The 15,662-nt window shown below is 34.8% G+C and overlaps 1 protein-coding gene across 1 annotated transcript; it reads left to right on the top strand.

Annotated features, from left to right (window-relative positions):
- The first annotated feature begins 1,655 nt into the window (after nt 1-1,655).
- Nucleotides 1,656-11,681, top strand: LOC129902753 (uncharacterized). Its single transcript, XM_055978135.1, has 8 exons — nt 1,656-2,018; nt 2,227-2,517; nt 4,346-4,629; nt 5,680-5,808; nt 8,366-8,488; nt 9,860-9,967; nt 10,732-10,910; nt 11,237-11,681. Exons 1-8 carry the CDS (start codon nt 1,871-1,873, stop codon nt 11,358-11,360), a joined length of 1,386 nt encoding a protein of 461 aa, XP_055834110.1. The 5' UTR covers nt 1,656-1,870; the 3' UTR covers nt 11,361-11,681.
- The last annotated feature ends 3,981 nt before the right edge of the window (nt 11,682-15,662 follow it).

Consider the following 15,662-nt stretch of genomic DNA (forward strand, 5'->3'; position numbering starts at 1 on the left):
CAATAATTCCTTTCGTTGATCTTGAGTTATTTACAAGCATAAGCTATGAACTTGCCTTTCTGCATCAGAACACAACCCAATCCAACTCTGGACGCATCACAATAAATCACAAACCCATTTGTTTCCTTGGGTAGGGAAAAAACTGGAATAGTAATCTTGTTTTCAGCTCTTGAAAGCACTTCTCACAAGCATCGGACCATTGAAACTTAGTCTTCTTTTGAGTCAATTTAGTCAATGACAACAATATGGATGAGAATCCTTCAAAAATCCTCCTATAATAACTTGTCAAATCTAAGAAACTTCTTATGTCAGTTGGGGATGAGTGTCTGGGCCAGTTCCTAACAGCTTCAATCTTCTGTGAATCAACTCGAATACTATCACTAAAATTAATGTGGCCTAAGAATATCAAGGATGCAAGCCAAAACTTACACTTAGAAAACTTTGCATATAATTCCTTTTCTTGAGAGTTTGGAGACAATTCTGAGGTGTCTGCTTAGGATCTTGGGCCACACTTCCTTAGGATTCTAGAGAGGAATAATCATATGATTTTTTGATTTTTCATATGCGTGTATGGACAACAATCTTGAGGCTAATATTGATTTCAAGAGGAAAAAAATTGTAATAAATCCTCATGGGATAGATTTTCAAATCATCATTTAGTTCATGAACTGTTTGATTTGGACAGAAATATAATGACTTGAATAAATGAGCTAAATCAAAAATGAAGAGAAGATGAACAAAATTATAATACGTGGATGCCCAAGATCTAATTTGAGTTAATAAAGTTGGAAGGGTTGTGATAGCCCGTGAACCTCCTATAACTAAGAGCCTCTTTGGATAAACTTATTTTAAGTAACTTATAAGTTTAAAACAATTTATAAATTAAAAAAATAAATAGATGCAACCCAACTTATTTTTTTGACTTATAAACTGTTTTTAACTTTTAAGTAGCTTATAATTCAAGAAAAAATAAGTTGGGTTGAACCTATTTTTTAAAAAATTTATAAGCAGTTGTCAACTTATAAGTTACTTAAAATAAGTATATCCAAACAGGTTCTAAGTCTATCCAAACAACAACAACCCAATGAAATCTCACAACGTGGGGTCTGGGAAGGGTAAAGTGTACGCAGACCTTACTCCTACCAAGGTAGGACGACTATTTTCGAGAGACCCTCGGCTCAATAGAAGCATAAAAAGAGGTCAGATAAGGCTAAGAAGTTCAAAGCGATATGAGAAAGCAAATAACGAAAGCGACACAAATAAAATAGAGTAATCAAAGTAAAGAAAATAATAGATAATAACAGAAGTCAGAGCACACGACATTATAGTGCGTTAATGCGCCTACTAATTGTTATAACTTATTTTAAGCACAAAATGACTTTAATTGACTATTCAAACACTAAAAAAATTTGAACACAACTTATAAATAACTTGTAAGGAACAAAATATGCATTGATCAATTGGATGTTTTTCTCACCATCCTCAATTCTCTCTCGCCTCTTCTTCTGTCCCTAAATTCTCCCCCTTCCTTTCTTGTATTGTTATATAGGTTACGAGTTATCTGTGAAAATTTCTTTGTGTAATTCTTTTTATTTCATATTAGTAGTTTCTATTTTATAATAGAGTTCAATTTTTGCTTAATATAACCCCAAAAAAACTACTCCAAAATTTGAGTTGGATTTGATTAGTTTAAGTTTTGGAGTTTAATTAGTTCAATCATAACATCACACTTTTTTTTCTCTACGGTTATAATCAGACTCCAATCCAATTAAATATAGTCTCTTCACCCCTCTCTTCAGCTTCCAGATATCACCTATACACTGCTGGCATTTACACTCGTCAATAGAAACAAATTTCGTCGCCAGCGAATATGGCCCCACCGAAATCCGTCCGTACAATATCTCAACAAGCCTTCGATGAATTGGTGAAGGAAAATATTGAAGATCTTGGAATGGATCCCACTGAATCCCTTGAAGACGCTATTCAAACCCTAAATCTCCAAGGCGTTGATCTCTCCGGTATTCTCTGCTTAAATTCTTTGACTTGGTAGTAATTACTATCAGCTAGCTCTGTATTTGTTCCTTTCTATTGGATTTGTTTAGTAAACATCTCATCTATTACCGAAAAGATTTTATAATTTGATTCACCCTGTTCTCATCTGTGTCCATTTTGTAAATATTGTGAAAGACTTAATCTTACTTCAGTCTGTTTCATGTCCACACTCAGGCATTGTGACTAGCATTTTGGGTTCTGGGGAGGAAAATCCAGTAATTCAATCACTTGAGAAGCTGAAGGAATTGGATCGTGATTGGAAGCAGGGAGGCGGGGATGAGAATGACGTGAAGGAAATTATTGAATGGTTGGATAAATTGAATGATGCATGTAATATTGATGGATCAGGAAATGCTGCTATAGCATCCAAGAGTGGTGCTGTAGTATTGGTGTGTTCGATATGCGGTAAACTTGGGAGCGAGGGCCTTGTTTCAGCTCTGAAGACATTGGTTTCTTTACTTCATGGTATGATACATATATTACGTATATACAATGATCTTTCCTGAGGGAATGAGTGTTATTGGAATTTGATTTGTTCTGTGGGTTTGGGAATTTTTCTACTTTTTGATTACTTTAGAGAAGAAGAAATAATATATAGTGTGATGCTTGATGAAATACAACCTTTTTTTTTTTCTAAAAGTCACGTGGTGTCAGGTTTTCAGCACATAATACTTGTTTTCTTAGTATTTTATATTGGCAGTGAAACTGAAAATTATGGTTCTATTTCTTGTTTTTGATGAAACACTTTAGTTTTGGTGATTTACTACGAATGCCATTAATTAAGTTAAATTTGTCAATTTTGTATCCTACTTTTCCCCGTTCAGTTGTTGTAATTTACTGTAGGCATGCATCTAGTGCCAAAAGAAATGAAGGCTTTTTAGCTATTCCTGCTTTAGAGAAAAAAAATCCTAGTTCATACTTCTCATATCAATTATGATATGTTAGTACATTATTTGGACCACTGGGACTCTTTTGTTGCAGATCATTCAGCATTTATGTACACCTTTCATGCATCACTAGCAGGTTTAGAGAATGAAATGATTATGCATAGTGTCGTGGTGTACTATTCTGAAACTTGTGATGTAGAAATCTCTCGAGATCATAATGATAAAGAAAAGAAATCTGTCAAGATCCTAATTTGCAGTTTGTTATGAAATGACATACATGACTCAGAGGGTGTTAGCTCTTTTCAGCCTATCTACGTGTTTAATAGAATAAAAAATACTTTTATGTAGCTTATAAATCATACAAGCCAATTCCAGAAGTTCATTACTCTCAACTTATGATTTTTCAGGTTATAAGCACTTTTGGTTTGACCAAAATTTTTACTATTTTATGCCCTGTATTATTTCGTAATCCCTGAAATAAAACCCCTAACCCTGTGCATGGTTTTTCTCCCACCTTTTACTCGATTTCCTTCATAGCCCGGGTACCATCAAGAGCAATCAAGGTTCTTAAGAAGATGTGTACGTCGAAAGAAATATGATTGATTTTGTGCTAAAGGATTTTGTTTGCAATATCTGAATTGAAGACTTCATATACATATATGTTATACACTTGCTGAAAACAAACAAAAAAAGTAAGAAGAAATGACACTAGAGGGTTTAGAATATGAATCTTATCAACATTGATGTCAAGTGCTTGTTTCTTTTATGCACTTATTTTTATGTAGGTTTTTTTTTACTAACAAATTTTACTCAAATTATTAATATCATATTTTAGCTTATCATAAAATAATGTATATTTATCAACAAAGAATGAGACGTAAATAATTTATATTTGAATTGTTAAATCTTATAAAAATCATGTTTAATTAGTGTAAATGATTTTAAGCTATGTTGCTCGGACTCTTCAAAAATGTCAACGGGTGCGTGTCGGATTCTCCAAAAGGTGTGTATTTTTGGAGAATCCGACACGGGTGCGGCATTGAAAGTGAAGATTCCGCGCAACTTAGATTTTAAGGGCGTTTAAGTCATTTAAACAGAAATAAGTGCTTATGGACACTTTTATGCTTAGCACTTCAACTGTTTATTATCAATTTTAGTGCTTTTATCCAAACACGTAATTGCTTATTTATTCAATTAGTTTCAACACTTAAAAGTATTTTTCGGTGCTTAATACTTATCAACTACTTTAAATCAGCTAAACCAAACGGGCTCTCATATTCCTAGAATGCCAATTTGATTTTCGTATTATTTTGGTTGAAATTCTGACAGTTCTGCATGCCCACTAGATGGGAGAGTTGATATCATCAATGGAAAATGTCTAATATGCATAATTGTATTGTGTGCAGATCTACAGAGCACTGAAAAATTTAGGGAGATTAATGGTCCAAAGATGGTTATGAATATCCTAAACAATAGGAAAGAAAACTTAAGCATCTTGAACAGTGGATTCTCTGTTGTTTCTGCCGCCGCAACTGGGAATGAGGTCCTCAAGGAGGCATTTATGAACTTGAAAATTGATGAGCTGATTCGTCAATGTTTAAGAGAATTTAGTAGGGGGAGCATTCCCTGTTTATATGATGCTGTACGAGTCCTGCTAACCTCTGATGATAATCGTGTTGTGGCCTCTGAAGTAAGTGAACGATTATAGAAGTTATTGTTATTTGATGTTAATTGCTCATCAGAACCAGAATTCTGATACAGGTGGAATACCTCACATGGACAGATTCATGCAACCTATTTTGTTCCTTAATAAGTTTGCGATCAGGCTAATTTTTTAGACTGAACAGGATAAATAGGACCAGTGACCCGGGCTAGTCTGTAATGATTTTCCCGAAAGCATCAGTATATTTACTGAGTGAGCAGTTGATCAAGTTGTATGGTTGCATCGATCAATCACTTCTGAACAAAGCAATTCAGACATTCACCACATTCACTATAGAAAACCTGAAACACCATTCTATATTTTTGGACAACCCTGATTATATCACCTGAATAAGAGTTGCATTATGCTAGTCGTCCATCATTTTGAGAGAATTTTAAAATTTTTTTTTTGATAGGTAACATAAATTTATTAAATATAGAACCAAGAAGGTACTGTGAAGTACAAAGTAAATTGTTAGATTTAACTTCTTTTGTGGCAAACTAAATGACACTGCTTGCTTTCATTATTTAATGCTTTGACCAGTTTTCCTTTATTGTTTGGTTATTCTTTAAAAGTGAAGATATGCAACTTCTCTTCTTATTTCTAATGTCTATTTTTTTTTTGAATGAATCTTTATATTTAACTCTCAAGCTTGTTTGAATTAATTCTCAAGCAACTATACATTCATATTGTGGAGAAAAATTTTCTTTAGTGGATCCATTATTGCTGATCAAATGATTGAACTACAGATCCATGATCCTTGACTCAAGATAAACCATTTATGCATTCTAATGGTGGAGGCTGTATTAATAATGGATCTTTAACTGCTTATCCTAGATCCAGTTATTATTGATTTGTGTGTGTTCTGGTTTATCAAGGTATCAACTGGGCTGGGAGTTGGTTGGATTGTTAAGGTAGCAGAGCTGAATAATTAAGAAAGTAAATGTCTTTAACAACAATGATTGGATTTCTTACATTGCTCTAAGGCATGCTCTAAACAGTGAGACGTTCTGTAAACGTTATTATTCTTAACTGTAGGTTTATGGGTATGCCAGAAGGTTTGCAAAAATAGGAATTGTTGAAGCACTTGTTGATTCACTTCATGATGGGATCAAGGCGCCTAGTCTGGTGTCTGCAAGTGTTGCTTTAAAGGCTATTGCTGTTAATGTAAGTACTGAATAATATATGAAATAACTTGAAGACACAAGGAATATGTTATTTATATACTTTGCACTTTGCATATAAGCATTCTTAAACTCCTTAAGCTGAAACCTTCCTTGCATCTATTTAGAATATATTATCCCTATCATGGTTGACTTTTTGAGCTCATTACAAAATTCGGAATGTACCCCTCTTGTAATTATCTTACAACACTTGTTTCTGGAATCAATTAGTGTTGTCAAAGGCGCACTTAAGCCTTGAAGCGAGGCTCAAAATATGTTTAGCGCTTCACCTCGCTTCGGTGTGGTCATCATGTTTCTAAGACAAACTTTTCCTTTTCAATGAGCCTCTTTTGAAGAAGCAACACTAAACAATTGATATTTCACTTTATTATACCATTTGTTTTTCAATTTCTTTGGTTATATATTTGTTGTTCATGTTTATAACTATTCGTCTTGGACTAAACATATATATTTGTATCTTTTTCTCCCTCTGCGCCTTGTTTCATTAAAGCCCACACTTTATTTGCGCTCTACGCTTAAAGCCCCAATGGACCTTAGAGCTTTTTTGCGCTTTTCGCCTTTGATTACATTGGAATCAATATACTATCTTTAGCAATTAAAATAAGTACATTATCTCTTTTGTATCTGTGCACTCGCCCTCCCTGAAGTGATAAATTGTTGATGCTAAATAGCTCTGTGCTGGCTGTAGTTGATCAATTTTTCCCTACAACATTTTCATCAATTGAGTAATTCCATTAGTTGGATTTCAAATCTCATAAATAGGAGGCATATTTTGTCACCGGTCATCCTGGATTAAAGGTAAAATGATGTTAATCAATCATTTCAGGAGCTAATTGTCACTCATCTTTTTCCTGAATGATTGCCACCTTAGTCGTAATACACAATGTCTGCCTTACAACAACAACAACAACAACATATCCGGTGTAATCTCACTAAGTGTGGTCTGGGGAGGGTAGAGTGTACGCAGACCCTACCACTAACTCGAGAAGGTAGAGAAGTTGTTTCCGAAAGACCCTCTGCTCAAGTGCAACAAATCCATGTAAAAGAAGAAGAAAATAATGAAGAAAACATAATCGATAATAAGGAAAGCAGTGTAAAGTCTACAAGAAAGAAACAGTAACAACAACACAATAGTGTGTTAATCGAAATACAATACACACAATGCCTACCTTGGCTTTCACAATTAGGGGGTTGTTTGGTATGATGTATAAGGAAAACAAAAGTTAATTTCTTAGACAATCACTCAACTAATAATTTTTACCTTACAAAGTCACTCAACATTGTTTTGTAGCACAAAAGTCACTCAATTATTGTAATTTCATCTAGACATCTACAAAGTCACTAAACCAATTCATCTGCTATTTCTGATAGATATTGCAAACGTGGAAGTTTTTTTAAGCCAAACTTTTTTAAAAATAAAAAATGGTTCATTTCGATAAAACAAAAAGCGGGTCAATTTAATGGTTAATTAAAATAAATATATATATTTTTTTAAAAAAAACGACTTAAAAATTTCCTTGCCAACAATATCAACCGAAAATGTTGTTAGAATTGGTTGAGTGATTTTGGAGGTGAAACGACAATAGTTGAGTGATTTTGCTGTTACAAAACAAAGTTGAACAACTTTCTGAGATAATTACCATTAAGTGGGTGACTTTTGTGGTACAAAACAAAGTTGAGTGACTTTTTGAGATAAAAGTTGTTAGTTGAGTGGCCGTATGAGGAATTTATTCAGAAAATAATCATGGTATATAATTTTGTTATAACTTTATCCACTGTTTGGTTGTAATTTGAATCATGCATAATTTTACTCTTGTATAACTTAATACATCAATTGGTGCATTATTCTATACCACCAATAACATGGATCTAATCAATGTATAACTTATATATGGATAAAGTAGCTAAAGGACAAAACAACCATTATCTTTTTCCTATGAATCAATGAAGGTCATGCATTCAAGAGTATAATTGTAAACTCAATACTTTTTATTTTAAAAAAATAAATAAATATTTTAAATCAAATCTTGTATCCCCAATTTTTGTGCAATTAACCAAACATCCAATAAGAAATAATCTCTATATTACTAATGCCTACATTATAATCCCCGTATACCATGTCTTCAAACCAAAAAAAAAAACCTTAAGGTAAGAATTATCTTATGTAAGGTGCAGTGAAAAGTTGGACATCTTTCATTACTTTTGAAGTGTTTCAATGTAGGTCCTTAGAACTTTGCAAGTGATAGAATCTTAGATAATATGAGCTCTGAAGGAAATAATTTTTTTTATAGAGAAAGCTCCGAAGGAAATATACTATATTGGGAAAGTAAATGTTATTTCAATCCATAAAATTTTAATTAGCAACTACTTCTAGCATGTAATCAGTAGGTGGCTAGGCATTAGTTTTTAGGTTTCTAGTTGCCTTTGGTTTCACTAATAATAAACTAATGCTCATAACATTTTTCCTGTAGTCAGTGACTTGCAACATTGACTCAGTTGCTCCATAATTCCTAATTGTTCGCTGTCACTTTTGGGTTCAGGATGAAATATGCAGAGCCGTTGCTGAAAACGGTGGTATAGACGCAATTCTTCGATGTATAGATGACAGCAGTGAACAGGGTGAAAAAGTCGTAGCCATAACTTGCTGCTCCTTGTTATCTAAGGTGCAAAGTTGATTTACAACTTGAACTGACTTTTCCTGTTTCTTCTTTCCTCTTGTTTGATTGTTATACTGGGTTGTGTAGTTTAGCAAGTCTTCTGCTGAGAATATTTTCATTATTGATCTATGAGAACTGATCTTATAAATAGTGTCTTGATATTTCATGATCCTTTATCATATGTACGGATATACTTTAGAAGGCCCAATTGTGTCACAATTTTTTTTCGGGGAATTGTACAGATAACCCAACTTTGGGAACCCTATTTAAGGCATAGCCAAAACTTTGAAGTTGGTTTATCCACTTTTGAATCAACTTTGATATGCCACCAAAGCTTAAACAATCTGTGTCTGAACTCTGAAGTTACAAACTTCAGACATAAGGATCTGAAACTGGGCTTGACACAACCAAATGTCTAATCAATTTGGAGCACACAAACTTCAGACGTTTTGTTTGTAGTTTTGGGTCTGAGCTAAGTTACAAACTTCAGACATATGGGTCTGAAGCTAGGCTTGACACAACCAAACGTCAATCAATTTGGGGCAAGCAAACTTCAGACATTTTGTTTGAAGTTTTGGACTGTCAGTTTCAAACTTCAGATATTTTTCTGAAGTTTGGCCTGGCATTCTAAACTTCAGACCTGTATGTTTGAAGTGTGGCAATGCCAGACCTAACTTCAGACCCCGATCAATACCTTCTTTCTGGTATTCTAGTGGTGATTGGGACATTGAAACAAAGTTGACTACTCATCCTTCTCCATCATTGCATAGGGCTCTAGAAGAGGTAAATGATATAATAGAGAAGACCTCTAGGATATGAGTGCAAGATTCTTCCTCATAAACGCTGAGGTCTTAATCCAATGTTGTAGTCTTTGGTACTATACTTCAATGAATCATGCTGGGGCTCATTTATGTATTCACTATGTAAACTAGCAACATAATTTTCATTAAATCTGATGCCAACGTAGCAATAAGCAACTTGTGCCGCACCTTTACTAAAGCAAGAACTATGAAGAAGGAGAAGTACAGGAGTATACAGACTTTATCCGAAGTCTGTCAATACTAGCTATAAGTTAAATAATTTGAGATGAATATAGTTTAAATAAAAGGGTCAAAACTGGCTATCGGGTGCTATTCCTGAACTTTTGTTCATAGCATATTTGTACACATTGAATTTAGTTTTTGTTGTACAAATTGGTTTTTTCCTGGTAAGTAAATTGAATGTTCTGAATCATGTTTAATTTTGTTTGTCATTACTTATCAAGTTTTCTGGCTGTGTATGTGGAATAATAACTTCAGCTTTCTTTTGGTCCCCATGAATTGATTATCTGCTATTCATCGTCCTTAAAATTAAATTTTAATAGATTATAGTGAGCAGTTGGCAGGAAGTGACATAAACAAGACTGCTATTGTAGATAAGGATGGCATGGACAAGCTTATGAAACTTGCAATGAGATTTTCCGATGACCCGACTGTGCTACAAGAGGTAATACCATTGATATAAGTTTACTATGTCTTGCAAGCCATATAAAATATTTCATATTTTCAGGAATCTGATTTTTTCATATATTAGTCCATCTTCTGTCATTTGGGGTAGTTTCATCATGACAAGCTATCCCGTATGCTGATTTGGTGCTGAACTTCCCATTACCTGTTCTATTTCAAATGATTTTATCTGCAAATACAACATTATTTGCAATAAAATGGGATAACACAATATTTATGTCAGATGAGTCAAGATAATAAGCTATAGAAGATAAATCCAATTCTCCATCCAGCATCACGTCAGATACTGTAATCGAAATGTCTACCCAAGTCAATATCAAAACAGGCTTGGCTTTTCATTATCAAAAAGCAAAAGACAGGCTTACCTTTCATAAGACATCTCCAAAAATGGGAAGAATTCTGCTTAGATAGCCAATTTGACTAAGTTTGATTTTGAATATACTTGCTGCGAATCACATTAGTCCAAAGATCATTAGACTCCGAAGCTAGTTTGAAATCATGTTTTGCAAGCATTACAAGATTGGTTTCTTTACATTTTTTAATGCCCAAACCTCCTTTCCTTTTGCTTATACAAACAGTATCCCAGTTGACAAGGTGTACTTTCTTTTTCTCATTCGTGTCATTGCATAGGAAAGTCCTATTAGTTCCATCTATCTTTGTACACACCTCAATAGGTACAACACTATCTGCATGTACACAATTTTGGCACCAAAAAACCTCTTTGCTGCTCTTTCCATGTTTCAGGTCATGTCTATGATAACTGTACTGTCCTTGAGGTCTCCACATAATGCCGCATGTGCAATTGAAGCCGGAGCTGGTGATATTGTCATCCAAGCTATGCAGAGGTTTCCAGAATCAGAGCTACTGCAAAGAAGCTGTTGTTTCATGATTCGAAATCTTGTGGTTAGGAATCCAGAAAACAGGCAAGTTCCCACTAGACTTGTTATTTGCTTTCCGCTGATATGTTAAGGATTTGATATGCCATTTTGTAAGGGTAGACGGTTGCGAAAAACTTATCTGCACCTGGCATCTCTACCAAACCAATAAATTTACTTAAATTTTTATCACTTAATCAATGGTTAGATAACATATATTCTCACCTTAATATGTATCACAAAATCATGGGAAAGTAATGTGGTTTGGTGCAAATGCCTGTTGTCATGAAGTTTTTTCTCGGTCAGTCTACTAGGAACTTAGTACGTTTGACATTGTGAAAACCCTTGATGAAATTACGTCGTGTTTTTTGCAGAACTATTTTGCTTGGTAATGGCATTGAGAAGCTCATCAGAAAAGCTAAGATGAATTACAAGAGCTGTAAGAATGCTGCAACTGATGCTCTTAGGGATCTAGGACTAGATAACTATAACTTGTAGTTCGAGGAGTCCAAGCTTAGTGTTTGTGAAATCCCACCCCCTGGCCCGCCCCTTAATGCAATCGGTAGATCATTTATCTAATCTACCCTCCAACCACCACCACCCAAAACCAAGGTCACAGTCCTCCCCAACTCTTTGGGTCTGAGAAAGGAATACGATCCATGCTGTTTATGTTTGATAGATTCAATTGTGAAAATCACTTTCAGATACGTGAATGCTTACAGTCTATCAATTGAAAGGGAGTATCCTATGATTACAAGATGAATACTGTTGGAACGGCTTCCTGATTTTGATTTGGATTATTACACAAATATTAATCCCCCTATCTTATTTAAGTGTAAAAGTGCATCTTCTAATACAAATTCTAAAAGCAGTTCCTATGAATATTATCACCATGAATAGAATAATAACGTATAAGTTCCTATGAATAATGGAGGTAAATTTTCTTATGATTAATTTCTAATTGTGTGCATATCAAAAGTTGTGAAATCAATATTGGAAAATATTGATATCTACGATATAGATAAGATGATGTGATACCTCTTTATAGCATTCAATTACATTGTGCCTTTCCAGATAAGTCATAATTGTTCAGAAATGTCACAACTCATTAAAAAAGTTACAGCCTTTCGAAAAAGGCACGACCCTTCAATGTTAAAAGGTGTCTGATTTAGTATAATATAATATAATATAAATATAATATAATATAATATAATATAATATAATATATAGAAGATATACTAAATTGGGTGTTTTAAGAAGAAAAAAAAGAATAGAGAACTTAAAATTCGTAGTTTAAAAAATGTGTGGAAACCTTTCTATTTATAGTCAACAAATGATAGTATGAATATGTGTTTATTGTGCCTTATAAAAAAAGTCACAATCATTCGAAAATGTCACAACTCTTGAAAGTCACAACCCTTTAGAAAAGTCACAAAGTTTTAAGTGAAAAATGTGTCTGCTTTTAATATAATATAATATAATATAAATAAATAAAATATAATATTAAATATTAAAGATATACTAAATTAGGTGTTTTACAAAGAAGAATAGAAAACTTAGAAAATTCTTAGTTTAAAAATGTGAGGAAGCCCTTTATTCATTGCCAACAAAGAGTGGTATTAAGATAAGCTAATTGTGCCTTATCAGAAAAGACACAATCCTTTGAAAAGGTCAGAACTCATCGATTAAGTCACAACTATTTGAAAAAGCCACAATCCTTTAATTTGAAGATGTGTCTTCTTTTAATATAATATAAATTAAATAAATAAATATAATATAAAATATAGAAGATAAACTAAATTGGATGTTTTAAGTTAAGGGTATTTAGATAATTTAACTTTAAAATTTTGGAGTTCATGCTTTTAAGGTAGTACAAAAGATATATATATTAATATATTTATGTGAATGTTCACTGCATACTACCTTCACAACAATCCTAAACCCTCAACTATGTAAACCTTTAACCTTAAACTCATAACCAAAATTTTTAAAAATACGTGTTAGTTATTTCTATGAAATTAGTCGCACTCTTACATGGAGAACCCTTTATTAAATGTAGAGAGCAGAGGTATAGAAAATGACCGGTTGGAATTGGAGGAGCTAAAGGTTGTTCTCCCTTCATGGGTGCAACATTAAATGAAATTGCTCGCTAGATTTCTTCAGAAAATGCCACATTTTGATTAAATTATCTTTAAAGGAAGATTTCATAAACCTAACTTCAAAGCCACATACTACATCAAGTCCAAAGATAGAAATTCTTCTTAGATGAGGCCATTCATTTATGACTCAAAGTTTAAGGTAGAGGAAGAAATTTTGAAAGGAACGACTTGGATATCCTTTCAAATTTACCGCCCACTTACAATATTAAAGAATCTCTGTTATCTTTGACAATAATAGTGGAGATTTTTTGTCATGCTCCGATCCTACACTCTGGACGTAACCAGAACTCGGAACCATAAGTGGCCCGACAGAACCACTTGCCCTGACATGAAACTAATAAAGCTGAACTTTTAATAAAATGCGAAAGCTGAAAACATGGGCTAAACTTTTGTAAACAAAATAAAATAAAATTGTATGAACTTTTATTAACTGAAATATTACATATTTAAAATTGGATACAACTGACTTGACTTTACTATGTCTATAAAGCCTCTACAACATTCGTAGTTCAACTGCCTTTATGTAACAAAATAAACCAATGACTGAAAACTGCTAAGTCCTTGAGAATAATGAGGACTCACTAAAACTAATAGCATAGCGTACTGAAGAGAATGTTCACAACCTGCATATTTGAAAGCTGGGGCTACATTGTCCATTAATGTAGCGCCCGTCACGCCCTATGCTTGACCGTAGACATGACACGACGAGACCCTAAACAAGCATCTTAAATTGTCCAATAATGTAGCGCCTGTCACGTCCTAAGCTAGACCGTAGACGTGACACGACGAATAAAATCATGAAAGACCCTAAATAAGCATCTTAACATAGCATGATGTATGATAATAAGGTAAATATCAACAACAACAACCCAGTGAAATCCTACAACGTGGGGTCTGGGAGGGTAAAGTGTATGCAGACCTTACTCCTACCAAGGTAGGACGGCTGTTTCCGAAAGACCCTCGGCTCAAAAGAAGCATAAAAAGAAGTCAGATAAGGCTAAGAAGTTCAAAATGATATGGGAAAACAAATAACGAATAACGCAAATAACAAAAATTACATAGATAAAATAGAGTAATCTAAGTACATAAAATAATAGAGAGATAATAACAGAAGTCAGAGCACAAGAAATTATAGTGCGCTAATGCACCTACTAATACGAAAGAATAACGAGACTATGTACTAGCCTTCTGCCCTAATATGAGTCCTCCACACGCTCCTTTCTAAGGTCATGTCCTCGTTAAGCTATAACTGTGTCATGTCCTGTCTAATTACCTCTCCCCAATATTTCTTCGGCCTACCCCTACCTCTTCTAAAACCATCCATGGCCATCCTCTCACACCTCCGCACTGGGGCATCTGTGTCTCTCCTCTTCACATGCCCAAACTATCTGAGTCGCATTTCCCGTATCTTTTCTTCCACCGAGGCCACTCCGACCTTGTCCCGAATAGCCTCATTTCTAATCTTGTTACTCTTGGTATGCCCACACATCTATCTCAACATTCTTATCTCAGCTACTTTCATCGTTTGAACGTGAGAGACCTTAACTAGCCAACACTCCGCCCCATATAACATAGTCGGTCTAACCACCACTTTGTAGAACTTGCCCTTAAGTTTTGGTGGCACCTTCTTGTCACATAGTACACCGGAAGCGAGCCTCCATTTCATCCACCCTGCCCCAATATGATGTGTGACATCCTCGTCAATCTCCCTACTGCCTTGCATGATAGACCCAAGGTACTTGAAACTACTTTTCTTTTGGATGGCCTACTCACCAAGCCTAACTTCCGCGTCAACCTCCTGAGGTGTCTCACTAAACTTGCACTCTAAGTACTCTGTCTTGGTCCTACTCACTTAAACCCTTTAGACTCCAAGGTATGTCTCTAATCCTCTAGCCTAGCATTAACTCCGCTACGGATCTCATCGATCAAGACTATGTCGTTCGCGAAAAGCATACACCATGGCACCTCACCTTGAATTTGTCGCGTCAATCCATCCATCACTAAGGCAAATAAAAATAAACTAAGGGCTGATCCTTGATGCAACCCCATCACAACTGGAAAATGCTCTAAGTCCCCTCCTACTGTCCTTACCCTGGTTTTGGCTCCCTTATACATTTCCTTGATCGCCCTAATGTACGCCACAGGTATACCTTTAGCCTCCAAACATCTCCATAGTATCTCTCGTGGAACTTTATCGTAAACCTTTTCTAGATCGATGAATACCATATGCAAGTCTCTCTTTCTCTCCCTATACCGCTCCACCAGTCTCCTCATAAGATGGATGGCTTCTGTAGTTCATCGTCCTGGTATAAATCCAAACTGGTTCTCTGAAATAGACACTCCTTTCCTAACCCTCATCTCCACCATAGGTTTTGCAGCTCTGGATATCCCCCTTGTTTTTGTATAGAGGGATCATTACGCTAGACCTTCATTCTTCGGGCATTGTTTCCTTTTTAAAGATGACATTAAATAACTTAGTCAGCCACTCCAAACCTATCGAGATTGCGCTCTTCCAAAATTTCCCAAGAATCTCATCAAGTCCGGTCGCTCTCCCCCAACGTATCCTACACACAGCACCCTTAACCTCTTCGACCGCAATACTCCTGCAACACCTAAAATTGTGAAGCCTCCCTATATGCTC

The sequence above is a fragment of the Solanum dulcamara genome, chromosome 9 (genome assembly GCF_947179165.1).
Source record: "Solanum dulcamara chromosome 9, daSolDulc1.2, whole genome shotgun sequence".
NCBI lineage: Eukaryota > Viridiplantae > Streptophyta > Magnoliopsida > Solanales > Solanaceae > Solanum > Solanum dulcamara.

What these genes read in the sequence shown, in the direction of transcription:
- LOC129902753 (XM_055978135.1), top strand. Translation starts at nt 1,871, where the DNA reads ATGGCCCCACCGAAATCCGTCCGTACAATATCTCAACAAGCCTTCGAT. An exon ending in GCTGCTCCTTGTTATCTAAG is followed by an intron (nt 8,489 to 9,859) that starts GTGCAAAGTTGA and finishes TATAGTGAGCAG; the next exon opens with TTGGCAGGAAGTGACATAAA. An exon ending in ACCCGACTGTGCTACAAGAG is followed by an intron (nt 9,968 to 10,731) that starts GTAATACCATTG and finishes TCCATGTTTCAG; the next exon opens with GTCATGTCTATGATAACTGT.